At 48.1% G+C, this 24,905-nt stretch overlaps 2 protein-coding genes across 4 annotated transcripts; one reads left to right on the forward strand and one right to left on the reverse strand.

Annotated features, from left to right (window-relative positions):
- Window positions 1–604: 604 nt before the first annotated feature.
- On the reverse strand, window positions 605–24,621 carry BAG1 (BAG cochaperone 1). Of its 3 annotated transcripts, none has more exons than XM_047700489.1 (8): window positions 24,297–24,621; window positions 22,814–22,942; window positions 20,668–20,750; window positions 18,593–18,706; window positions 16,136–16,243; window positions 14,930–14,992; window positions 14,345–14,435; window positions 605–856 (listed from the first exon to the last, which is right to left on the reverse strand). In XM_047700489.1, the coding sequence occupies exons 1-7, from the start codon at window positions 24,478–24,480 to the stop codon at window positions 14,346–14,348; spliced, it is 771 nt and encodes a 256-aa protein (XP_047556445.1). In that variant the 5' UTR covers window positions 24,481–24,621; the 3' UTR covers window positions 605–856; window position 14,345. The 3 variants fall into 3 exon arrangements, with proteins under 3 accessions (XP_047556445.1, XP_047556444.1, XP_047556446.1); XM_047700488.1 differs by lacking the exon at window positions 605–856 and adding an exon at window positions 11,989–12,242; XM_047700490.1 differs by lacking the exon at window positions 605–856 and having other exon boundaries at window positions 13,403–14,435; window positions 24,297–24,402; window positions 24,439–24,621.
- Window positions 897–9,337, forward strand: SPINK4 (serine peptidase inhibitor Kazal type 4). The gene is made up of 4 exons (XM_047700492.1): window positions 897–1,017; window positions 6,384–6,424; window positions 7,853–7,965; window positions 9,197–9,337. The coding sequence occupies exons 1-4, from the start codon at window positions 957–959 to the stop codon at window positions 9,240–9,242; spliced, it is 261 nt and encodes an 86-aa protein (XP_047556448.1). The 5' UTR covers window positions 897–956; the 3' UTR covers window positions 9,243–9,337.
- Window positions 24,622–24,905: the final 284 nt, after the last annotated feature.

The following is a 24,905-nucleotide window of genomic DNA, read 5'->3' on the forward strand; positions in this document are numbered from 1 at the left end:
CATGACCCGAGCCGAAGGCAGAGGCTTTAACCCACTGAGCCACCCAGGCGCCCCCCCTAGGGGCTTTTATATACTGATTTTTCTTGAAAAGAATCTTGTCTGTATTTAACCCACTAAAATGCAAATGGCACATAATTCATCCAAAACATGAGGGCATCTTCTTTTTTTTTATTTTAGAAAGACAAAGTGTGAGGGGTTGGGGGGGCCCTCAGAGGGAGAGGGAGAGAGACTCTCAAGCAGGCTCCATGCCCTGCCCCCACCGCACCCCTTCCCCGGGGGCCCGCCATATCAATTGTGCCCTTTCATGGTGGGAAAAGAAAAAAAGAAATGAAAAGAAACATTTTCATTTATATTTACACCTTGCTTCATCCTCTGCAAGATGTCTTCCCATCTGCTGTCCCCACTGTCCTCTTCACAGCAGCCCCAGGAGGGAGACAGAGTCAGAACTGCCATCTCCACATGGTGCATGTGGGTAAACAGGCCTCAGGAAGGAAAGTGTCTTTTCTGCCACTTCATAGGTGCTTGGTGCAGACCCCAACAAAGGTACCCATGGCTCCAACCTCTCTTCTCTGCCTCCTGCCCCCTTTCAGTGACTGTTTTTTTCCTCCTTTCTGATCTGTCTCTCCTCTTTCAATCTCTCTGACTTGGTGTCTCTGTTTTTCTAGTTCCATTTTCCTCCCTCACATGCTCCAGCCCTCAGATTAGTGGCCACTTTGGAGGCTGTCCAAACTTCACCTCATTCTGGAAATCTGCCAGCTCTGCAGGCACAGCCCCAGGCTGCCCCAGGTTCGGCATCTCTGGTACTGTGGTGCAGGTACCTAATTGTGGATGCCGCTCCCAGTCTCTCCATCTGGCCCTAGATAAGATAAGGGTGGGGATCAGCCCTATAAACAGGCCCCAGTCATTCCCCTGGCCCAGGACCCCAGCTAGCTCGGACGCATCAGCCCCGGATCAGCATGGCCGTCCGCCTGTGGATGGTTGCCCTGGCTGTGGCTGCCCTCCTCATTGTGGACAGGGGTGAGTGGGCAGAGCCTGGACTCTCTGACTTGGTGATGGTAGATGAGTTTGTGGTGGGGGCAGAGACAGGCCCTGAAGCATCCTGTGAGGCCTCGGTTTTCTGCATATACCTTCTTTCTGTACCTCTCCACTGTGGTTGGGAAAAGCTCTGGGTTAGGAGAAAAGCTCTGGCCCAGAACTGCAAAAACCCCTCCTCTCTTGGGGCCTCTGTTTCTCCAGCTGTAGCATAGGATGTCTTTCTGGTTCAAAGCTGCTCTAAGCAACTCCTCAGCAAGAGATGTGGGAAGCAGCAGGGAGCAGGCCTACCTCGGGAAAGACAGGTAAATCTGCTGGCTGCAAGGTAGTAGGTGCTGAAGGAAGCCTGGCCCGGGTCCTCTGAGCTCCTGTTTGCTGTAACAGGTGATGCCTGTGGGACGGATGGCAGCTGTGTGAGCCAAGGGTAGCCCCTTTCCCCGGGCTAGACACATGCTGGAGTGGAGCCTTCTCAGGGCCTGGAGCACATCTGTGGTCTCATACCGACCATGTGTCAGGCATATTCTGGGCCTGATAAGACATATCAGTGAGCAAACAGAAAGAGAACTACCCAAATGAAGCTTAAATCCAATGGGGTAGGATGGAAGGGAACAGAAAACAAGATAGATGCAGTGTTAGAAGGTGATAAAGGGGGCGCCTGGGTGGCTCAGTGGGTTAAAGCCTCTGCCTTCAGCTCAGGTCATGATCCCAGGGTCCTGGGATCGAGCCCCACATTGGGCTCTCTGCTCAGCAGGGAGCCTGCTTCCTCCTCTCTCTGCCTGCTTCTCTGCCTACTTGTGATCTCTGTCTGTCAAATAAATAAATAAAATCTTAAAAAAAAAAAAAGAAAGAAGAAGGTGATAAAGGCTAAAGAAAAAATATTGGCTAGGGTTAAGAGGGAGCTGCCATGTTAAATCAGGGGGTTCTCTCCTACAGCAAGGCTTCAAGGGGGCAAGGGAGTAAGCCATGTGGGTATCTGGGAGAAGTTTTCAGACAAAGCTGACAGGCAGTGCAAAGGCCCTGAGATAGGAGCAGCATAGCTGGAGTGTTGGAGGTATGGCAAGGAGGCCACCAGTGTGGCAGGAGGAGAATGAGAGGCAGGGTGCAGAGCAATGGGAAAGGAGATGATAGAGGCAACTGGGAACTATACTATACTGGGTAAGGCTTTATTTATTTATTTATTTATTTTAAAAATAATTTTCTTTTTTTAAGATTATTTATTTATTTATTTGTCAGAGAGAGAGAGAGAGAGAGAGAGCAGGAGCACAGAGAGCTGCAGGCAGAACAGGCAGAGTGAGAAGCAGGCTCCCTGCTGAGCAAGGAGCCTGATGTGGGACTCGATCCCAGGACTCTAGGATCATGACCTAAGCCGAAGGCAGATGCTTAACCAACTGAGCCACCCAGGCGTCCCTGGGTAAGGCTTTAAAGGCCAGTGTGAGAATTTGGCTTTCCCTCTGGGTGAAATGGAAGACACTAAAGAATTTTGAGCAGGGTTTTTGTTTGTTTCTTTGTTTGTTTGTTTTTTTAAGATTTTATTTATTTATTTGACAGAAAGAGAGATCACAAGTAGGTAGAGAGGCAGACAGAGAGAGGGGGGAAGCAGGCTCTCCGCTGAGCAGAGAGCCTGATGCGGGGCTCCATCCCAGGACCCCGGGATCATGACCCGAGCCAAAGGCAGAGGCTTTAACCACTGAGCCACCCAGGTGCCCCAAGCAGAATTGTGTGTTAAAAGGATCACTCTAGGGGCGCCTGGGTGGCTCAGTGGGTTAAGCCGCTGCCTTCGGCTCAGGTCATGGTCTCGGAGTCCTGGGATCGAGCCCCGCATCGGGCTCTCTGCTCAGCGGGGAGCCTGCTTCCTCCTCTCTCTCTGCCTGCCTCTCTGCCTGCTTGTGATCTCTCTGTCAAAAAAAAAAAAAAAAAAAAAAGGATCACTCTAGTTGCTGTGTTGAGAACAGACTAACGGGGGAAGCAGGAAGACTACTTAGGACACTTCTGGAAGACCACTGACCTCATGGCCAGTCCCACTCCCACTCCCCTAGCTGAGAACACAGTCCTAGGTGCTGGGACAACAGAGCATGGGTTTGGGGGCTCTGCTTACTCCCAGCATGGCATCCGTTCCCTGAGCAGTTCTCCCACTGGGAACACTGAGGAGGCCTGTCCGGAAAAGAGTTCTTATGCCCATTTCAGACTCCTGCCGAGGCCAGGTGAGGAAGGGGTTCAAAAGCACCCTGAGAGTAAATTCAACCTCTTCCCACACCCTCCAGGAAGAAGCTCTATACAGAGTTCTGCACTCCACCCCCCTAAGATGCATTTTAGTTGTGGGGCACATTGCCACATGAGGGCAGAAGCATAGGAGCCCCAAGGAACTCAGGTCCGTGGGAGGCAAGTGACTCACTGAGTGGGACAGCCTGTGGTATGAAAGTGGCCTGAATGTCTGTGGCCCCAAAATTCATATGCTGAAATTCTAATCCCCAAAGTGTTGGTATTGGGAGGTGGGAATTTTAGGAGGCAACTAGGTCATGAGGGTACAGCCCTCATGAACGCGATTAATGCCCTTACAAAAGAGACCCCGCAAAGCTCTCTTGCCCCTTCTACCACGTGAGGACACAGTAAGCAGGCACCAGCTCTGAAGCAGGAAGAGGGCCCTCACCAGACACCAAATCTGCCGGGGCCATGACCTTATGACTTTCCAGCCTCCAGCATTGTGAGAAACAAATGTTTCTTGTTTTTAAGACACCCAGTTTATGGTATTTTGTTCTAGCAGCTAAACGGACAATAGACAAAAACTGGAGGCTAAATCCAGGTCTCCTCAGGAAACCCTGGGGGACATCAGGGAAGGATTCCCTGGGAAGTAGCATCTGAGCCTTACAATGAAGACAAAATCAGTAGAAGGGGGATAAAGACATTTCACCTAGACAGAAACAGTATAAGCTAAAGCAGAGCCTGTCCTGGAAAAATGAGCAGACAGGAATAGCTGAGGCATAGAAACATAGGGAGGTGTCGTAGGAAGTGAGTCTAGGAGGAAGTTTTCGATCAGCTCACATAGGGCCCTAAAAGATGAAGGAGCTCTGAGATCACAGGAGCCATGGAAGGCCTTTATACTTTTTTATTTTATTTTATTTTTTTTAAAATTTATTTGACAGAAATCACAAGTAGGCAGAGAGGCAGGCAGAGAGAGAGGAAGGAAAGCAGGCTCCCTGCTGAGCAGAGAGCCCGATGCGGGGCTTGATCCCGGAACCCTGGGATCATGACCTGAGCCGAAAGCAGAGGCTTTAAACCACTGAGCCACCCAGACGCCCTATTTTTTTAATGCTTTTTTTGTACAACAGTTATGTGCCATGAAATAAACAAATCTTATCACTCAGTGAATCTTATTCAATGAATTTTGACAATGCACATACATGTGTAACCCAAATCTCTATCAAGATACAAAACATTAGGGGTGCCTGGGTGGCTCAGTCATTAAGCGTCTGCCTTCAGCTCAAGTCATGATCCCGGGGTCCTGGGATCGAGCCCCGCATTTGGGATCTGGGACTGAGTCCCACATAGGGATCCCTGCTCAGTGGGAGGCCTGCTTCTCCCTCCCCCTGCTTTTTCCTCTCCCTCTGCCCCTCTTCGCGCTCTCTGACAAATAAATAGAATCTTAAAGATACAAAACATTTCTGGAGCACCTGGCTGCATCAGTCAGTAGAACATGAGACTCTTGATCTCAGAATTATGAGTTGGAGCCGCATGTTGGGTGTGGAGCCTACTTAAAATAAAAATTAAAAAAAATTCCAACACCCCAGAAACTTCCCTCATCCTAGTCAGTCCTCTCCCTTATCCAACCCTTGAGTCAACCACTGCTTTTTTTCCCCCCACCATAAATTAGTTTGGCCTGTTCTAGAATGTCACATAGTAAGCTGTATTTATCCCGAGGCTGCCCTTGACCTTGGCCTAAGGTGCCCCTTCCATGTAGTATATAGCCTTGTGTCTGGCTTTTTCTGCTCAATGTTTTGAGATTCAGCCATGTTGTTGCATATAACCATTGTTTGCTCATTTTATTTCTGAGTTGTATCCCAGTGTATGTATGTATCATAGTTTACCCATTCTGTTGAAGGACACTTGGGTAATTTCTCATTTCTAGTTTCACAATCACAGGAGAGTTTTGAGCAGTGTGGTGCTGGGTCTGCATCTTAATGTGCCATGCTTAAACAGCATTTCAGGGGTCACTTCACCTCAATTCCCTTCTCCCTATCTACCTTGGAAATCTCTTATAATAGCAACCCCAAGAAAAGCTAAAACCACAGTGGTGGGCACACCTCCAGTGATGGGAGAACTCTCTGCTTCTGGAGACAGCCTCCTTCACTGTGGCAGAGTTTCCACTGAGAGAAAATTCTGGAACTCAAACCTGCCTCCCTACAGCTTCCTCGCATGAATGGGCTCTGCCCTGTAAGGTTGAGAAGAGATCCTCTCTCCTTTGGCCCTGGGATAGCCCTTTAGAGACTTCAGGAAGCAGCCTGCCCTTCTCCAATTTACATAGACACCCTTCCTTCCACCTGTGGCATTAGATGTGGCTCCTCCGTTCCCTCATCTGCCTGTCACGTTCTCCACTCACATCAGCTTGTTCATGTCCTGCAAGCAGGGCATCGAGACCTTTAAGAGCCAAGAGGCACAACTGTGTGTATGAAAAGAACCAGGCTGGGGAGTGGCAGACCTGTGTGCGGTCCCAGCTCTGCCCAACGATCCCACAGGGAGCTTTGGAGCTGGGGTGGCCCTTCCGCATTATTTAGTAGAAATGAGGGGTTCTGGCCATTGTACCAACATCGACCTGTCATTGGATATGGCCTGTTCTTGGGTAGGGGATGTGACCATGGGTGAGGTACTCTTTTTTCTGAGAGTCATTTCTAGGAAGGGATTTGGTGTGAGTGGCCAATACTCACAGCAGCTGAGGAAATGAGCACCTCAGTCTGGCCTGCGAGTGGGATGTGGGTAGTGGACCGCGGCATCCTTCCCTCCCTGTTACACGACAGTGATAGAGATGTTAAGAGGAGTTAAGATCATGTGTTCTCCATGCTTGATTCATGCTAATTCAATTACTTTCATTATTATATGGGATATAACAATCCTAGTGGGATCTGACTAATAAGAAGAGGCTGGACTGCCACCTCCCTAGCCCTAGATTTTCTGTCTCTGCTCCAGCAACCCAAGGTTATAGCAGCTTTCTGAGATTCCCCCACGGTCTGGTGACTCAATACCCCTCCTTGAGGAATTCCAGACTAGATAGTAGCTGGAACAGGTCTCCCGAAACAGTCCTCAGATGCCAGACCTGCGCCTAGAGACACTATCACCTAACTCGTGTTTTTGCCTTTCAGAGACGCCCGTGTCGGCAACAAGCCTGATTTCCCCAAGAATGGTAAGGCAGCCCCTTCCAGGTTGGGCTCCAGGGCTGCTGTCCTGGTATCTCCTGGTCTTCCTTCGGCATCCATGCTAAGAAACCAGCATTTTTCTTCTTTGTACTCCTGTTCAAGTAACTGATGGCTCCGAGGTGGCTAGGGTAGCTTCCCGAGCCTGCAGGCTCCCCTGGCTGCCCTTCCAGGCTGAGTTGGCCCTGCCCCTTTGCCAAGGTCTCAAACCTGGCTTCCAGGACCTCAAGAGATCTCCCTAACCTGGTCTCCAGCGAAATCCCCTGCCCGGGCTCAGCAGGACTGAGCGTGCACTCTGTTTTGTGTAGTGAAGATGGACAGGCTATGGGGTTCAGGCCAGAGATACTCTGGCGCCCCCAGTCTGTGCCAGCCTCCCCCAACCACACCCCATCATTCATCCATCCCTTCACTCTGGAGGACAGACACCAAGTTGTCCCTGAATCCTGGTTCCACCTTGGCCCTGGGCCTGATGTCCGCAGGGATCCTAAGGCAGTGGTGCTGGCATCCCTGAGACCCTCAACCCAGCCTTCACCAAGGGGCCTCAAAGTTGCCTTCCCATCCAGCAGCCTTGGCATCTCCACTGTCAGCCTATCAGACCCAGGCCTATTATTGGGCCAAAGAAGTCAAGTACTTCTACATACATGATTTCAATTAATCCTGCATGAGAAGAATACTATTATTCATTTACAGTGTATGCAGAGGAGGAAGCTGAGGGTCCAAGAGTGGAGATGGCTCTCACAACTTCACACAACTCATAAGCGTGGAAGTCAGACTCTCAGTCTTATGACCACCACCACCAGAATGCCTCTTTCACCCCATCCTGTCCCACACTCCGATCCCAGTCCTGACCCAGCTTCCACCCTGACCTCGGGCCTGCCCTGAAACTCTTTCAGACTAGCCTCATTTAAGACCCAAGCCTTGTCCCATTTCTTCAGCCTTCCAGCACCAGGGGCCTGATGGCTCATGTCAGCCAGGGTGAGTGGAGAAGCCCTCAGTGAGGAGAGGCCCCTTGGGAGTGCTGGTGGTTCTGTCTCCTGGGTTCCTCACCGGGACCTGCAGCAGAGGTTCTAGTTAGACCCTCTGAAAAGTGCATGAACCCATCCCCAGGAGCTTGAGGCCATAAACTCACCTGACACACAGACACACAGACACACACTTGAATGCCCACAGACTTGGGTTCAGCAGACACAGGTACACACTTGTGTACACAGGCACAGCCCTACACCTAGTCATGCATGCACATCTAAGCAAACATGCCAAGGGGCCCTGAGTGATTAGTTTCATATCCACTGGACCAACACTGGGCCTTCTAGAATCTGGCTCTTCCCTGGTGCCCCTGACTCCAAGCAAAGTCCCTTGGTCCCTATTCACTGCCCCTGAAGTGCTGAGTGCCCTCCCTCCCTTCCTCTCTTTCACAGCCCATCTGTGAGCACATGGAGGAGTCTCCTGTCTGTTCCCAGACATCCAACCTGGTCTGTGGCACTGATGGTGTCACGTATGACAATGAATGTCAGATCTGCTTGACCCGGCTGTAAGTCCACCCCATACCTTCCCCTCAGCTTGCTTGGGCGGGCCCCAACTCTGGTGCATTCAAGTGTGAAAGGAACAAGACTTGACCTGCCTCTTCCTTCACATACCTTGGCTTGAGAAGAGTCCTCCAAAATTGCCCCTAACAGAATGAGCACAAGTATATTTCAAAGAAGGCACGTGGTTCCAAGTACAAAGTCTCAGCTGGTAGGAGGTTGGGGAGGGTGCAGAAACCCTGGGTTCTTTCCCTCATTCTGCCCCTGACAAACTAGTTGACTTCATTTGCTCATTTATTCCTCCAACCAATAATTATTTATTGAGTGTCTACTATGTTAGGCACTGGGGATACAATAGGATATAAGTTAGACAGCATCCCTGGCCTTCTGGAGCATGTAGTAGTTTAAGGAGGAAGTCAAACTAATGGTCAGCCAACTGTAGCACAGAATGCTCAAGGCTCAGATTGGGGCACTCAGGGTTCTGTGAGTGCAGGGCAAGGACAAGGGCAGGGAATACTTTCCAGCTCGGCTCTGAAAGATAAGCTGATATTGGCTTGGAAAGAGAAGGAACAAGGAAAGGTAATTCCAAGTAGTGAAATTAGATTGGAAAATGTCTAGAAAGAAAGAAAAAAAAAGTTTGTATTTGAGAAAATGTAAGAAATTGGATACAGTGGAGTATGAAATTTAAAGACAAGTGGGGAGAGGCAAGAAATGATTCGAGAGGTGAGAAGGGCTAGAACATGACCTCAGTATGTCTGATCACCTATTTGATCCCCTTTCTTCATTAATAAAACCCTTGAGCTGGGCCAGAGCTAATCAGGATCATGGAAGACAGTCTTTAGAAGCTACAGCATTCTGGGGAGCCTCGGTGGCTCAGTGGGTTAAGCCTCTGCCTTCAGCTCAGGTCATGGTCTCAGGGTCCTGGGATCGAGCCCTACATTGGGCTCTCTGCTTGGCGGGGAGCCTGCTTCCCTCTCTCTCTCTGCCTGCCTCTCTGCCTACTTGTGATCTCTCTCTGTCAAATAAATAAAATCTTAAAAAAGAAGAAGAAGAAGAAGAAGAAGAAGAAGAAGAAGAAGAAGAAGAAGAAGAAGAAGAAGAAGAAGAAGAAGAAGAAGAAGAAGCAGCAGCAGCAGCAGCAGCTATAGCATTCTGGCTAGAGAGGCAGGGTAGAGTCCCTGAAGGGTCTGTCCTAGTCCCTGATGAGATGGGACTCATCTTTGTCTCCTGTGATCCTAGGAAAACCAAACAGGACATCCAGATCATGAAGGATGGCAAATGCTGATCCCCATAGCAGCCTCTTAAGCCACAAAGTTTCGGGCTAGACCACAGTGCTGGGAGTGAAGGATGTGACATGAATAAAAGTTCCAGTCCAACTCAGCCAAGTGAGCCAGTATCTTTGGGGACTCTGATGAGGTGGTTGTTGGTGGTAGGTGGGTGTGGTAGGGATTCTGCCCTGACCTCCCTACTTTGATATCTTCTCCATTCCTCCAGCACTCCTCAACACTGTCACATGCTCCCCTAGAGGTCGCAGGTCTCTTCTGCTTCTTGAAGAGGTCAGTCCCTGTCCCCAGCACGCTTGTCTGCCCCAGCCTGCTTGTCAAGAACCCTAGGTGACCTCTGTACCCTCTCCCATTGTCAGAGAGCAGGACCCAGCCTTTGGGAGAGTCCTACACCCCTCATGGCCTTCTCCCTGGGTTGTACCAGCACCCCAAGTCTTAAGTCTTACACACACACATACACACACACACACACACACACACACTCTCTGATACTAATACTTAGATAGCATACACAATATATCTAAACTACTTGTTAAATTACTGACCTAGGTCTGTAACAGTTAAAAATAGCTGCCCCGGGCCTTTGAGTGTCTCCCTGCACCTTGGCCACCCACAGCAGGACGACATCCAGACCCTGCTCTGTTCTTCTGGTCACCATCCATTCTGACTGTTAATGTTGGCATTGGACACAAGTCCAGGCATACACACCACATGTGTACCTATACAATGGCTCACAAAAACACAGAGTATCCAGAAATCCCACCACAGAGGCCCTAGCCTGTGGTCCATGTCAAATAACCCTCTTTTGGCCAAAGTGAATAGAAGGAGCCACTTGATAATGGTGGCTGAGTAAAAGAGTGTGGAGACAAGTCCTGGCCAATAGAAGCAGGGTCACTTGGACTCAGATTCCTGCTTTAGGGGGGCCCGACTGAGCAGGAAATGTGCTGTGGGAAAACACATTGGGAAGAAAGCCAGGGCAGGAAAGGCAGGAACCAGCATTCCCCAGACAACTGAAATGGGGGCATGGACAGGAACTGTTGCTGATAGACCTGCAGGTAGAGGTCATCTACAGGCCCTACTACTTACTGCCACTGGTAACAGAAACTTTTGCTCCTCTCCTGCATAGGAATGATGGCGGTATTGAGTTTGGCTGTGAGAAACCCAAATGCCAAAATAACAGTGGCTTCAACAGTTCATTTTCCTCACACATGGACCTCTGCAGTGTGCTAACTTCATGCTCCTTATATAGTTACTCTGCTATCCTCATTAGTTTCCCCTTCAGTGTACATGACAGCTGCTCTAAGAAGGGCACTATACTGCCTCTGAAGATGATTCCCCATAAGACAAACACACTGTGTGTACAGCCCATTGCCTAAAATGGAGTCTCTTGGCCATGCTAGCACAAGAAGACTGGGGAAAACCATTATCTGGTGAGCCATGTGCTAAGGTGGAAATTAGTTCACTTATAGGAGAGTGACTGTTGGTGATCTCTAAGCCTCTGCCCTAAGTGGGAAGCCCCTCTTACACTCAGGGGGCACAGCTTCTCAGCCAAGCTTCCTGTCAGTGACCCTCCCCTCCCAGGCTTCCACAGCCATGATGAGGGATCCCAAAGATCACACCTGAACAATGTGCCCAGGTGCCAAGCACAACACTGGAAGAAATACCTAATTCCCCATGTTACAGATGTGGAAACTTGGCCCTGTCTCTGGAAACATAACTGGGTCCCCAAAGGCCCTATCTGTGGCACATGACCCTGCTGCCCTGGCTATTACCAATCAGCCAAAAAATTCTCCGCCAGATTTTCTGAATCGCAAATAAGGAAACAGGCAGTTCCTCTCTCATAGTGAAGCTGAAAGATGTGTGATGTGGGGGCTGCTGACAGCCACATTTCCTACTTTGTGGAAGAAGCAGGATTGAGAGAATGATGCCGGCATGCAAAGAAGGAGATGCAGAGACTGATTCCAGGCTGTGTTTGAATCCCTGAAGCCCAACTGCCCTCGAACACCCCAAAGCTATGTGGGATCACTTGACATCCTGCCAATAAATTTTCTTTCCTTTTTTAAAAGAAAGATTTATTTATTTAAGAGAGAGTGAGTTTAAGCAGGGGGAGGAGCAGATGAAGAGAGAATCTCACGCAGACTCCCTGCTGAGCACAGGCCCCAGGTGGGGCTCGATCTCATGACCCTGAGATCTTGACCTGGGCTAAAACCAAAGTCAGATGTTTAACCAACTGAGCCACCCAGGTGCCCCAGTACATTTTCTGTTTCAACATTCTCTTCGGAATTTGGTTTCTGGTGCTTTCAGTTAAAAGAATCCTGACTACCAAAGCAGGAATGGTGTCTCAGAGAAGGTAACCTTAATGCTGAGTCTTAAAGCAAGTAGAAATTGTGGTTTTTTTTGTTTGTTTTAAGATTTTATTTATTTATTTATTTGACAGACAGAGATCACAAGTAGCAGAGAGGCAGGCAGAGAGGAGGAATCAGGCTCCCCACCAAGCAGAGAGCCCGATGTGGGGCTCGATCCCAGGGCCCTGGGATCATGACCTGAGCTGAAAGCAGAGGCTTTAATCCACTGAGCCACCCAGGTGCCCCGCAAGTAGAAATTGTTGATTAAAACTATGTGTGGGAGAATTCTTCCAGCTCTGATTGGCTGAGGATGTTTATGGGATCACAGAGCCCCATTGGTTCCCCTTATAGTAAGACTGGCTATGTGCCAGGAAAAGTGGGCAGCGGGGAGTGTTCTTTCCCTGTTCACTGGCAGAGACACCCTGTGGATGTGCAGATCTGAGGGGAGGGGAGTGGGGGGGCTTGTGCACAGGCCCCAGTCACCACCCTGCACACGTGCCCAGTCCCCAGTGGCGCAGGGCCTCTCTTCTCCACCCTTTAATCAAACAATGGCTGTTGATGCAGTAAATTCCAGCGCTGACGGAATGCAGCTGTGGGAATATCATTGTAGATGTGTGCGTCTGACATTCATTCATTCTCCAAATATTTACTGAGCACCTATTATAAAATAGACAATGTGCTTGAAATATGCTGTTAACAAGACAAAAAGCCCCTTAACCCAAGAAACTTAGAGTCTAGGGTTAGAGGTAAATATTAATCAAATAATTCCACAAATAAATCATGGTTTATCATGCTACTTATCATAAAGAAAAGTTACAGCAAATTGTGAAAGGATATCACCGGGGGGTTTAAGATGTTCCCTGACAATAGGTGAGGCTTCTCCATGGAAGAGAGATATTTGAGTTAAGTTCAAGGGATGAACAGGAGTTTCTTAGGAAAAGGGTCGGGGAGGTGGGGGCAGAGAGAGATGGTGAGGAGCTGTCCAAACAGAGGAACAGCATATGCAGAGACCCCAAGGCAGAAGGCACACAGCATCTGGAAGACCAGCGTGCCTACCAGCAGAGAGCAAACAGGCCAGTGGCCGGGGATAAAAGGGAGAGCACATAGGGTAAGGACTTTGGCTTTTATCCTCAGGGGCCTGACATGCTAAGATTGGTACTTTATGGCCACTCTGGCTGCTCTGTAGGGAAGCTGCTCTTTGGAAGGCCAGAGAGGAAGTGGAGACCAACAAGGGAGAGGGAGAGAGAGGGAGAGAGATAAGAGCCAGCAGGCCCATGCTGTGGGGAGGAAGTACAGTGAAGAGTCAAACTACCAGCTTTATATCCTGGCTTTGCCACTTACAACCTTGAGAAATTACCTAAGCTCTCTGCTTCCTCACCTCTAACATGGGGACAGTATCTGTCTGCCTCCTAGAATGTATGAGCATTAAATGACTAATAGACCTGAAGAACTCAGAACAGTACCTCGCACACAGGGACCTCTCATTACATGCTTTGGTCCAGCGCCACACAGCTAGCTTATAAAAACTATCAGATAAATACTGAATTGCTGATTAAAGTGGGGAGTGGGCTAGGCTGAGCTGAACCTCATCCACTTATCCACCCCTGTCCTAGGTCCCACCCGCACAGGCCTAAATTCCTGGGGCTTCAGTCACTCCTCTCTGCCAAATAAGGTTGGCCTCAGAGTGGCCTATTGGAAGCCTGTCTCCCGGGCACTGTGTGGAAAAAATGGGGTGACAGCAGCTGACTCGGTTAAGAGTTGTAGCCTACAGGCCACTCTTGACTTATTCAACACAAATTACAGCTAGAACCACAGAAGGCTTTTGCTGCTCCTATTTAATCAAAAAAGGTTTAAACATTCTTTTGTTTGCTGATGATACATAAACTGCTTTTTAAAAAAAATGTTGTAACAGTGGAGGGGGCCACAAAACAAACAGGAACAGCCTTGAAGGAAACACTGACCTCAGAAGGGTACAGTGAACAGAAATACCTTTGAGGAACGCCTTAGAAATTTATGGTTGCCTTCACCACCTGCATCACTGTGGTTCCTTTCTCTGTCCCCCCACTTTGTATTTGTGACCTGGTTTCAAGCAGAGCTTTGGTCATTACTAGGTTCTAACCTTCTAAAGATTTACTTAAGCACAAAAGTCCACACATCAATACAAGCCCAACCCCAGGAATGGGCCTGAGGTCTCGTGGCCTGTGGCTGGGCAGGGTCACTGGGAAGTGAGATCAAGGTCTATGAAACAACAACCCAGCCACCTGTTCTAGAATTTGGTTACAATGAGGGATACCTGGACCACCCCGTGAGCCAAATACCTATTCTGAGCCACTCCCTAGATGTAACCTGGTGATTCTGGGTAACATCGACAGGCTACAGAATCATAAGGGCAAAAAGGCCTCATGAATCTGAAGACAGGGGTGCCCTATAGGAATTACTCCAACACAAATGAGAGGTCTCCCCAGCCCAAGGAAAGCACCCCAAGGTTGAAAGAATTGGCAAGATGGGCAGGAGAGGTCCCCCAGACAAGGTGGGCTGCTGGACGGCACAGCCACATGGAGACAGAATAAGAAAACAAGACAGGAGCTCCACTGCGGACTGTAGAGAATACTTGTTCATCGGGAACAGGGTAGGTGCAGGAAAACTGCGAAGTGGCCAACTGTCCCCAGCAGCCCTGGAGAAATCAGGTCACTTCTGTCCCAGAGAGGGCAGAGCTGGTGGCACTGTTCTTCGGGCAGCCCCGCCTCATTCCACCTCACCTCACTCGGTCAGGGCCAAGTTCATGGACTGTAGCCGCTCTGTCTCCTGGCAGATGTTCTGTTCCACCGTGTCACACTCAGCTAGGAATGCCTAAAACACAAGTGCAGGACAGTGAAGGACCACCTGGGGCTAACCTCTCCCTGCCCATGCGAGGCTCTTTGCTCAACCATTATGGGGAACCCGCGGGGAGGGATGGAGCTAGCCTGAGCTCCCAGGTAAGGGGAGGGAGGCAGAGCACAGCATAGGACCAGGGCTTCTGACAACAACCCCCCAGAAGGGTGGTGAGGACAGGAAGCCTTGCCACTGTACTACACAATTTCAGGGAACAGTGTTCACATGAATAGTGCCTCCTGGAATTATGTAATGTGGCATCATAACTGTTCTCCACTGATCTTCCTCCCCAGTGAGTTTAAATCCAAATATAATTACAGGGACATGAAAGGAGCTCTTATGTTCTGGGCTCACGAAATCACAATCAAAAGAAAGTCCACACCACATAGCACACCTTTACCGTATCCTACTCTGAATAGATAAACACACACACCAAGACATTAAACTTTGTAATGCTTCACCACACAACTCACCTGAACCCTTTTCACCAAACCCTTCCTTTTCAGTCTACTGTCTTTGAAATTTTCCGGCAGAATCTGTGGAAGAATAAGTTGACACATAAATCATCTCAATAAAAGTGACATAACAACATGACAGAATACCCACAGTCCACCAACATGAATGAGACGTGCATGTTCAAGAATGATTTTCCTTGATCTGTATCCTATGTGGCCGTTACCATGGCTCTTACCCCTATCCTTTGTTCTCAGGGTCTGGGTCATGGAAACTGATGTATAACATGGACTTTGTCCTTTCCCTGTGTACAGGTACTGTGTCCTGGCCACGTCATGAGCTCCGTGTGCTTCTTTATAACCACCCGCACTCCCTCAGAATCCCAGGCAGAGTAATTCACCGTCAAAAATGAGGCATCAGGGCACTTGGGTGGCTCAGGCGCTTTTGGCTCAGGTCATGATCCCCGTGTCCTGGGATTAACTCCCACACAGGGCTCCCTACTCAGTGGGGGAGTCTTCTCCCTCTGCCACCCACTCCTATTTGTGCTCCCTCTCTCTCAAAAATAAATAAAATCTTTTTTAAAATGAGGCAGCAGGCTAGAAATATCATTACTGCCATTCTATAACAGGGAACATGAGAGTCGATGACCCTCAACAGTCTCAGAAGAGCGGGTCTGACTGACTTCTGTTCAGGTAATGAGCCCAGTGGGGTACCGGTCACATGAGTAGCATGAAGCCCTATAAAATCGCCGTCCATTTGGGTCCCAACTTTGTGAGGATTAGATGCTTTTAGCATACATAAATAAATCTTTTTTTTTTTTTTTTAGATTTTATTTATTTATTTGACAGAGAGAGATCACAAGCAGGCAGAGAGGCAGGCAGAGAGACAGGAGGAAGCAGGCTCCCTGCTGAGCAGAGAGCCCGATGCGGGACTCGATCCCAGGACTCCGAGATCATGACCTGAGCCGAAGGCAGCGGCTTAACCCACTGAGCCACCCAGGCGCCCCAGCATACATAAATAAAAATGAAAAATCCCTATGTTGGTGGGAGGTGAGTGCCTAAAAATCGGAACGATCTTGTCTTTCTGTGTACCCAGCAAGGGCTGGGCAGTGTCTGTCACATGGCAGGCGCCCAGTACGCTCAGAAAATAAGAGTGCATTAATGAAAGAGTGAAACTGACTGAAACACAGTCAAAGCAAACTAGTTCTCGGCTGAATATGTACTTACCAGTGTGTCAATCTCTTCCAAGATTTTCATAAATTGCTCGATAGTGGCTTTTACTCTCCTATCAAGTTTGCAGAGGGCTTCAGCTTGCAAATCCTTGGCTAGGAAACCCTGTGCAGGAATAATGCATTATTGCAAGGGTTTCCTGAGGCTGACAGAAAACTCCAGGCCAAGGCACTGATGAAGCAGCCACCCACATTCGCCCAATAGTTTGGGCCAGACCTCAGACCTGCAACTTTATCTCTTGTGGTGCACCACCCCATGCACCACAATAGGCTGCAGGCCACTCTACCTCCCATGGCCCACTGGGGCTGCTAATGCTTCCTGGGGCCTGGCTCTGGTGAAGCTCCAGTCACCAACGTATACCCACACGTAAGAGGCAGACATTAAGAATGCAGGGTGTAAAGTCCGACAGGCCCAGTCTTGAATTCTAACTGCCTTTTACTGGCTTGTGATCGTGAGCAAGTTGCTTAACCCATCTGAGCCTTACTGTCCTCATTTTTAAAATGAAGATTATGATACACACACCCCAGAGGATTACTCTGAGGATAAAGACACACATAAGCAGACTCTTAATAGAATTCCTGACACGGACATGTGCTAACAACTGGCAGCATTTACACTGTTTTTATTAAACTGTCTTCCCATTTATCACATTGCTTGGCCTAGTGACCAGTTAGCTGGTGACAATGGGTAGACAGCCAGGATCTCTGAGGATGTTTATCGAAGATATAGATTTGACCACATGGAGTAAAAGCTTTAAACATTAGCCAGCAATTCCAAGTCAAAGAATTTATTCTATCCCCCCCCCCAAAAAAAATCAGAAATGGTCAAAAAAGATTTATGTTCAAGGATGTTCAGAGAAGCATTAACGCATAATGGTAAAATAACATTCGGTGATAAACAATAGAGAATTGGTTAGGTAAACCATGATACATTAACATTACTATGCAAGTTTCAGAGAGTATGATTTTTTAAAAAGATTTTATTTATTTGAAAGAGAGAGAGAGAGTGAGAGCAAGCAAGCATGAGCAGGGGGGTGGGCAGAAGGAGAAGCAGACACCTCAGTGAGCAGGGAGGCTGATGCAGGGCTCGATCCCAGGAACCCTGGATCATGAGCTGAGCCAAAGGCAGATGCTCAACCGACTGAGCCACCCAGGCACCCCAAGTATGATCATTTTTAATGACAAGAAAATGCTCAATTTTTTTATCCAATAAAAGAACAATTTACAAAGTATACATAACACTGTATCAAATTTTTTAAGATGAAAAAGCATATTCCAGTCTTCAGTACTGGTTATCTTTTGAGTCAGGACCTTATAGGTATTAGTGCCCATATGTTTACCTAAAAGTTATACAACCTCCATGTATTACTTTTGTAATTAAAACAGAAACCTACATCTATTAACGTTATAAAGTGAGAGGAGAAAAAAATATGTGGTTTGGGGCTAGATCACAATCCTTACTTAGTTGTTTTTTTGTTTGTTTGTTTTTTAAGATTTCATCTACCGGGGGGCCTGGGTGGCTCAGTTAAGTCTCTGCCTTCGACCCAGGTCATGATCCCAGGGTGCTGGGATCGAGCCCCACATTGGGCTCTCTGCTTGGCAGGAAGCCTGCTTCTCCCTCTCCCCCTCCCTCTGCTTGTGTTCCTTCTCTTGCTGTGTCTCTGTCAAATAAATAAATAAAATCCTTAAAAGAAAAAAAAAAAGATTTCATCTACCTATTTGACAGAGAGCACAAGCAGGAGGAACAGCAGGCAGGGAGAGGGAGAAGCAGGCTTCCCACGGACAAGGAGCCCAATGTGGGACTCGATCCCAGGACCCGGGATCATGACCTGAGCAGAAGGTAGCCACTCAACTGACTGAGCCACCCAGCACCCCCTTACTTAGTTTTAGTACCCCTTCTCTAATACAAGGAATTGAACAGGATGACCCCCCGCCTTCCCTGCTAAGATCAAGCTCAACTTGGACCTTAAATGTTCTTTGTCTTGCTAAACACATTCTAACAGCTGGGCCTGAGAAAATCTACCTGTTCTGTTTCAGACAGTATGTGACCCTGGAATGGCAGGTGCTCTCCTAGGAGCACAAATGGATGCTGGCTGGGGTTTGAAAATGGCAATGACAAGAATACTTCTAAAGCACTTAGTATGCATCAGACTCAAACTACAGTTTTTTGTTTTTTTAAATAAGCTCTATGCCCAAAGTGGGACTTGAACTCACGACCCTAAAATCAAGAGTCACATGTTCTACCGACTGAGCCAGCCAGGTACCCCTCGAACTGCATCATTTAATCCTCACACCGACCCTGAGAGGAGGTACCATCATTTTTCCCTTTTAAGGAACTTGAGACCCGGCAAATTTGCCCACAGTAGTAGAAAGGGTAAAGCCAGGATCTGAACCCAGGGAGACTAGAAAGCCTGCCCTCACAACCACACATTTGTATCTCCCCAGAGACAGTGACCTGTTGGATTCCAGTAAGCTCTTTGTTCAACTCTTGCAGTTGGTCAGCTATCTTCTCCACAGACTTCTCCAAACCTTTCAACTTCTTTAGTTCAGCCTCTTCCTCTGGACTATTCTAAAATGTTAAAGAATAAAATGAAGTCAATAATCACCAAGAATACTGGCTTCTAACTGGAAAGAAAAAAATAATTTCTGACCATAACTGGACTAAACCACTCACCTAGAAAAAATAACCTTAACTCTGCTGCTCCTTGGAAAGCAAGCTGGAGGGTTTACACATGGAGGTTTCCTACCTACAAACACTCTAGACTAGAGTGAAGAAACTAAGTAAACATTCTGCAAGGACCCAGACAGCTTGGGTTGAGAGAAAGGAGCCAAACCAAGTGCCAGAGTCAACCTGAGGCTGGGGCAGCTGACTCCAGACTGAAGCCTCCGGGGGAACAGATGACAGTGAACACCTGTGAGGAGTCCAGAACGGTGAGACAGGTGGAATCCTACCATTCCTTTAAATGAATTCCTTAGTGTCACCCACCAGCTGAGCTCTCCCATTTAATAAGACGATGATAATGATGAATACCTTCGTTGGGCATTCCCTCCACTATACTAAACACTTCATCTGTACTATTGTTTTAAGCCTTACTACAAGCCAGTGAGGAAGGTAGTGCTTTAGATGATGAAACTGAACTTTAATATAAAGTAAGGTAAGGTCACACATCCCAAAAGAGGTGGAACTGAGACATGAATCAGACTTGGCTTCACATACCCCAGGGCAACTCCAATTAGGGGTTCTATAATTTCTTCAGACTCAACCCTTAGGTTCTGCCCATCACCCAGAACTATTCTCCCCGACCCTTGAGCAAGAAATCTAGAACACTTCCCCTTCTCTCATCTCAACAACTAGTAGTCAGGGCCAGCAGCTTCCTGCTTTTACACTACCCCAAACTGTTCACATTCTTCTTTGTGGCCAAATCCTGAGTGCCAGACTTCTGGCTGTTCTGCGGCTGGACTAGATCTTCTTTGCCTTCATGTTGCTAATCTCTGTCCCCTCTCCACGCTGAATCAGCCACCTACTCAAAGTAAGGAAACTTCCTATGACCAGCAGTTTCAATGTGTCATAATGCAGGGCTGGCCATAACCCTCTCTCATCACCCCAGGGGCTACTGTCCTCACCAACTGACTCTTTTCCTCCCATGGCTCTTTTTTTTTTTCCTTAAAGATATTGTTTATTTGACAGAGAGAGCAAACACAGGAGGAGCAGCAGGCAGAGGGAGTGGGAGAAGCAGGCTCCCTGCAGAACAGGCAGTCCAATGTAAGGCTCAATCCCAGGACCCTGGATCATGACGAGCTAATGGCAGCCACTTTACTGACTGAGCCACCCAGGCACCCCTTCCTCCCTTGGTTCTTTAGTCTGAACCTTTCTTTCTAACCAAAGAGGGCTTTCCCTTGTGGAAGATTTTAGTGGAAAGGGTGTTTAAAGGGAGACAGATTCATGAAATTTGCAGAGGATTTATTTCAATAGAAGTTTCTCTTGCAAATCCCCTCCATGTGAGTAAGACCTGACTCAGGCACCATTTTAACCAGATTGAGATCCATCACCAACATAAGAGCTATGTTACTGATGCGGCATAACTGATCATAATTCCCAGAACAAAAGCCATAACCAATAGGAGCCAGAGGGCATGAGAATAACAAACCTCGCGACATCAAATAAATGGAACTACATCTGTTTAGAAAGAACTATTTCACTAATGTAGAATGTAGGTCCCCAATTAGGCCTTCTAAATAGAAATATGTATAGAAGACCTTAGTCAGGGATGCCTGGGTGGCTCAGTTGGTTGGGTGGCTGCCTTTGGCTCAGGTCGTGATCCCAGCGTCCTGGGACGGAGTCCCACATCTGGCTCCTTGGTCGTCAGGGAGCCTGCTTCTCCCTCCGCCTCAGCCTGCCACTCTGCCTGTGCTCGCTCTCACTCTCTCTCTCTCTCTCACAAATAAATAAATAAATAAAATCTTTTAAAAAAACAAAAAAAGACCTTAGTCATTTGATTCTGGGGTATTCTGGTAGAAAAAGCAATTTACCTTCTTCCCAATTAACATGACTCGGCAACCATTTTGTATTCCGAGTGCTGACAGTGGCTTCTCCATTTCCTTCAGAGATTTTCCTGGAAAGAGAAGATAAGCCAAGTGGTAACAACTGTACAACACTGAAAATAGATTCTACCAAGGTTACAGGAAATAGACAAGTGTGTTCACTAATAAGAAGAGGATAAATTGGTATAACCTTTTCCGCAGGTGTCTTGATCTAGTAATTTCACTTCAGATTTTCTCCTAAACAAATAACTGAATATATGCCTGCACAGTAAGTGTTATAATTTTCAATGAAAGCTTAATCATAATAGCGAGAAACTAGAAAGAGATAAATGTTTAGGAACTGGGGCTAATTAACTATACATCAGTACAACAGAAGACTTTGTAGGCATTAAAGCTAATTTTTTCAGGAAACTTTAATGCCATAATAAATGTTGATGGCTCAGTTTTATTAGAAAAATGTTATAAAAATTGTATAGTCAATATAATCTCAGTTTATCAACTACACACACACACACACACACACACACACAAACCCACACTTCAGGATGCCTGTACAAATCAACAGGAATATCCTGAAATGTGATGAGGGGTTTTATCCAGAAGAACATTTTCTTCTTTGTGCTTTCCTCTATTTTGAAACATGGTGTCTACTGCCTTTTATAATTCCATAATAAAAGAGTTTTTAAAAGAAAACACAAGGGGCGCCTGGGTGGCTCAGTGGGTTAAAGCCTCTGCCTTTGGCTCAGGTCATGATCTCAGGGTCCTGGGATTGAGCCCCACATCAGGCTCTCTGCTCAGCAGGGAGCCTGCTTTCTCCCCCTGCCTCTCTGCCTACTTGTGACTTCTGTCTGTCAAATAAATAAATAAAGTCTTAAAAAAAAAAAAAAACACAAGGAGTTGCACTATGATGTATAAATAAAAATGCTTCCCATCACTAAATTCTTGTTTTGAAGATTTTATTTATTTGAGAGAGAGAAAGAGCATGAGCAGAGAAGGGGCAGAGGGAGAGGAAGAAGAAGCAGGCTCCCTCTGAGCTGGGAGCCCAGATGCAGTGCTCGATCCCAGGACCCTGGGAACATGATATAAGCGGAAGGCAGATGCTTAACCGATTGAGCCACCCAGGCGCCTCTCCACCCCCTTCACTAAATCCTTTATAACTGGCACCAAATGGGATAAATTTGGCCCCATCAGATACTATAATGAGTTCCCATGGGAATGGGAAGAAAGAATGGGATAGAAAGGGAGTGGGTCCTAGTAGAAATCAGCATCATCCACTGGGCTTGCCACATCCACCCCTGGTAAGTTTGTTCAACATCTTCTCTGTGTCAGCACTATGCTGAGCACTGGACACAGGAGTATCTTCCCTCAAAGAGTTAGTTATTCTAACAGAGAAATAAGATGTTCAGCAACTATGAAAATAATTATTATTATTTTTTAAAGATTTTATTTATTTGACAGACAGAGATCACAAGTAGGCAGAGAGGCAGGCAGAGAGAGAGAGAGAGAGGAGGAGGAAGCAGGCTCCCTGCAGAGCAGAGAGCCTGATGTGGGGCTCCATCCCAGGACCCTGGGATCATGACCTGAGCCGAAGGGAGAGGCTTTAACCCACTGAGCTACCCAGGTGCCCCTGAAAACAATTATTTAATAGTAATTTCAATACAAATTATGCAGAAGTGATAGGAAGTGCCATATGCACATATGATGGGAAGAGGATCTAACATAGCCAGGGAAGACTACCCATGTGCTTTTACCCAAAATGGTAAGATTCTGCCATCCTCACGGGACTTCAACTCTAACACCTGTTCAAGTGTTTGAAAGTGTCCTGTATATAGTAGGTCCTCAATAAAATGTGTTGAAGGAATGCATGAATAAACAAGCAAGTAAGTATAATCCCAGTTTAGGGGGGGCCCACATCGGGCTCTCTGCTCAGCAGGGAGCCTGCTCCACCCCCCTTTTCTGCCTGCCCCTCTGCCTACTTGTGATCTCTGTCTGTCAAATAAATAAATAAAATCTTAAAAAAAAAAAAAAAGAATTATCCCAGTTTAAAAACTAAGAGTTATCATTACATAAGGTTAAGTAGTTTTAAACAGGCCCTTTAGCCATTAGGACTCAAAGCTGAAAGAGAAATGCCTACCCTTAAATATAAGTTTCTGAAAAGGCAGTGGGACTCCTGTGGCCTCTTCAACAACCTGGGCCAGGTCTTGGACAACTGGCTCACTACAGCCCTGTTGTGGGGTAACATGAAGATCGTGCTTCTCATTGCCTGGGGAGAGAGAAGAGTGTTCAATGAAGAAAATTCTTTCACATAAACCATTACAGGCTGACACTATTATATTTATTTACCCAGCCTTCAAGGCCCAGTTCATTTGCCACCTACTCCAAACAGTCTGACCCACCCCCCCCCCCAATCTTCCCAGCTTCATCTGGTGACCTGTCCAAGAATTTTTGTTTCCTCTATAATAATAACTAACAATTTAGTGATATCAGCTAGCATTTTAAGCACTTAACATGCATAAAGGACTGACAGGCTCATTTCAAACATTATCTAACTTAATTCTCAGAACAACCCCATATACAGATAAGCAAACTAAGTTCCGTTCAGTTAAGACCTGCCCCTGGAGACTCAAATGAGGAGTAAAGACCTGACTTCAGATCTGATTCCTAAGGCCATGTTTTTTCATCAGAAGCCATCTGCTTCCTGTGGCCTAACTGCCTTGTACTCTGTAATGTTCTTGTCTCCTTTGCTGTCATGAGTAAGGGATTCCTCCAACCAAGTCTCTCCCACTGGGCACACCTGGACACATACGTGGTTGGTGCTCAGTAAATAGACAACGAGTGAGTAAACTCAAACAGCAAAAAAACTTTTTTGCCCAGAAATGTCAATTCTTTTCCAGGTATGTGGACAGTGAGGAGACAGCCCATGCCCAGAGCTTATGCCAAGCCTTGAGCCTGCACAAGAGTCACATGCAGTTAGTGGGACAAGTGCTACCAACTCTACTTCACAGGGAAGAAACCAGAAGCCTCGAAAGAAGACATCCCAAGGTTACTCAAAACTGAAGGATCTAGAATGCTAATCTTCAGATTCTGAGGCCCTCGGGTCTCCGCTAGTCCTGAAGAGCTCTTGAGAAAACTGACTTTTTAGATCGATGTCAAGTCCAACATTAGACAGACCCAGAGGGTGCCCAGAGAGTATGCTTGGATCCACAGCCCACTCAAAGAACGGACGTGAGTTTAGGCTCCGCACACACATAGGTGTCCAGACACAGAGCAGTCATACATGCACGACCAAATACAACCCTGATACTAAGACCCACAATAACTGCTCAGGCACAAACTAACGCATACAACCAAGACGACGACATGAAGTACGGACATAGACGATAAAACAAATGGCCTGAGTCAAAATACAGCGGCCACTGGACAGGTGTGCTGATACAAGACCCGCACAAAAGCAGGTCTCAAATACAAACAAGATCCCACACTTCCGAACACCAGGACCAACACAAGAACACATCCTTTTGGAGGACACGTGGCCAAACCCACAGACCCCCGTCGGGCTTTGGTAGACTCGCATCGCGCCCACCCGGCACGGAGCCCACCCGGTTGTCCGAGCTCACTGTGGGTGACGGTCACGCTGAGCCCGGCTGCCGCCATTTCCTCGCTCTGGGTCACCTCTTCGCTCCGGGCCACCTCTTCTTTCCGGGCCACCTCTTCGCTCCCGGCCTCTTCTTCGCTCTGGGCCACCTCTTCACTTCGGGCCACCTCTTCGCTCCCGGCCGAGCGAGGCCGCACTTTCTTCATCCGCGGCCTTCGAGCGCCGGCGGCGGCGCCCCTGGTGGTTCTGGCATGTCCGCGGGCCGCACTCCGGATGGATGTTCGCTGAGAGCGAGGCGGACCGCGCTCGGCCGGGGGCACCGACTGGCGTGGCTCCCGGCCCGGCCGGGGGTCGCGCCGCCGGGAACCCAGCCGCCCCCGGTCGCCTCGCGGTCTTCGAGCGCCACCGCGCTCCGCCAGACCCGCGCTTGTTGACCACTCAGCGGAGGGCGCTGAGTTCGGCGTGTTGCAACCCCGCCTGGCTCCCGGCCCGCCCCGGCCCGCCCGGCTCCCGGCCCGCCCCGGCCCGCCCGGCTCCGGGCCCGCCCCGGCCCGCCCGGCCTACCCGCCCCGCCCCTCGGGGCACGCCCGGCTCTGGCCCGGCTGTATTCAGCCAAAGCCTCCCCGGCCCC

This window comes from Lutra lutra, chromosome 13 (assembly GCF_902655055.1).
Source record: "Lutra lutra chromosome 13, mLutLut1.2, whole genome shotgun sequence".
NCBI lineage: Eukaryota > Metazoa > Chordata > Mammalia > Carnivora > Mustelidae > Lutra > Lutra lutra.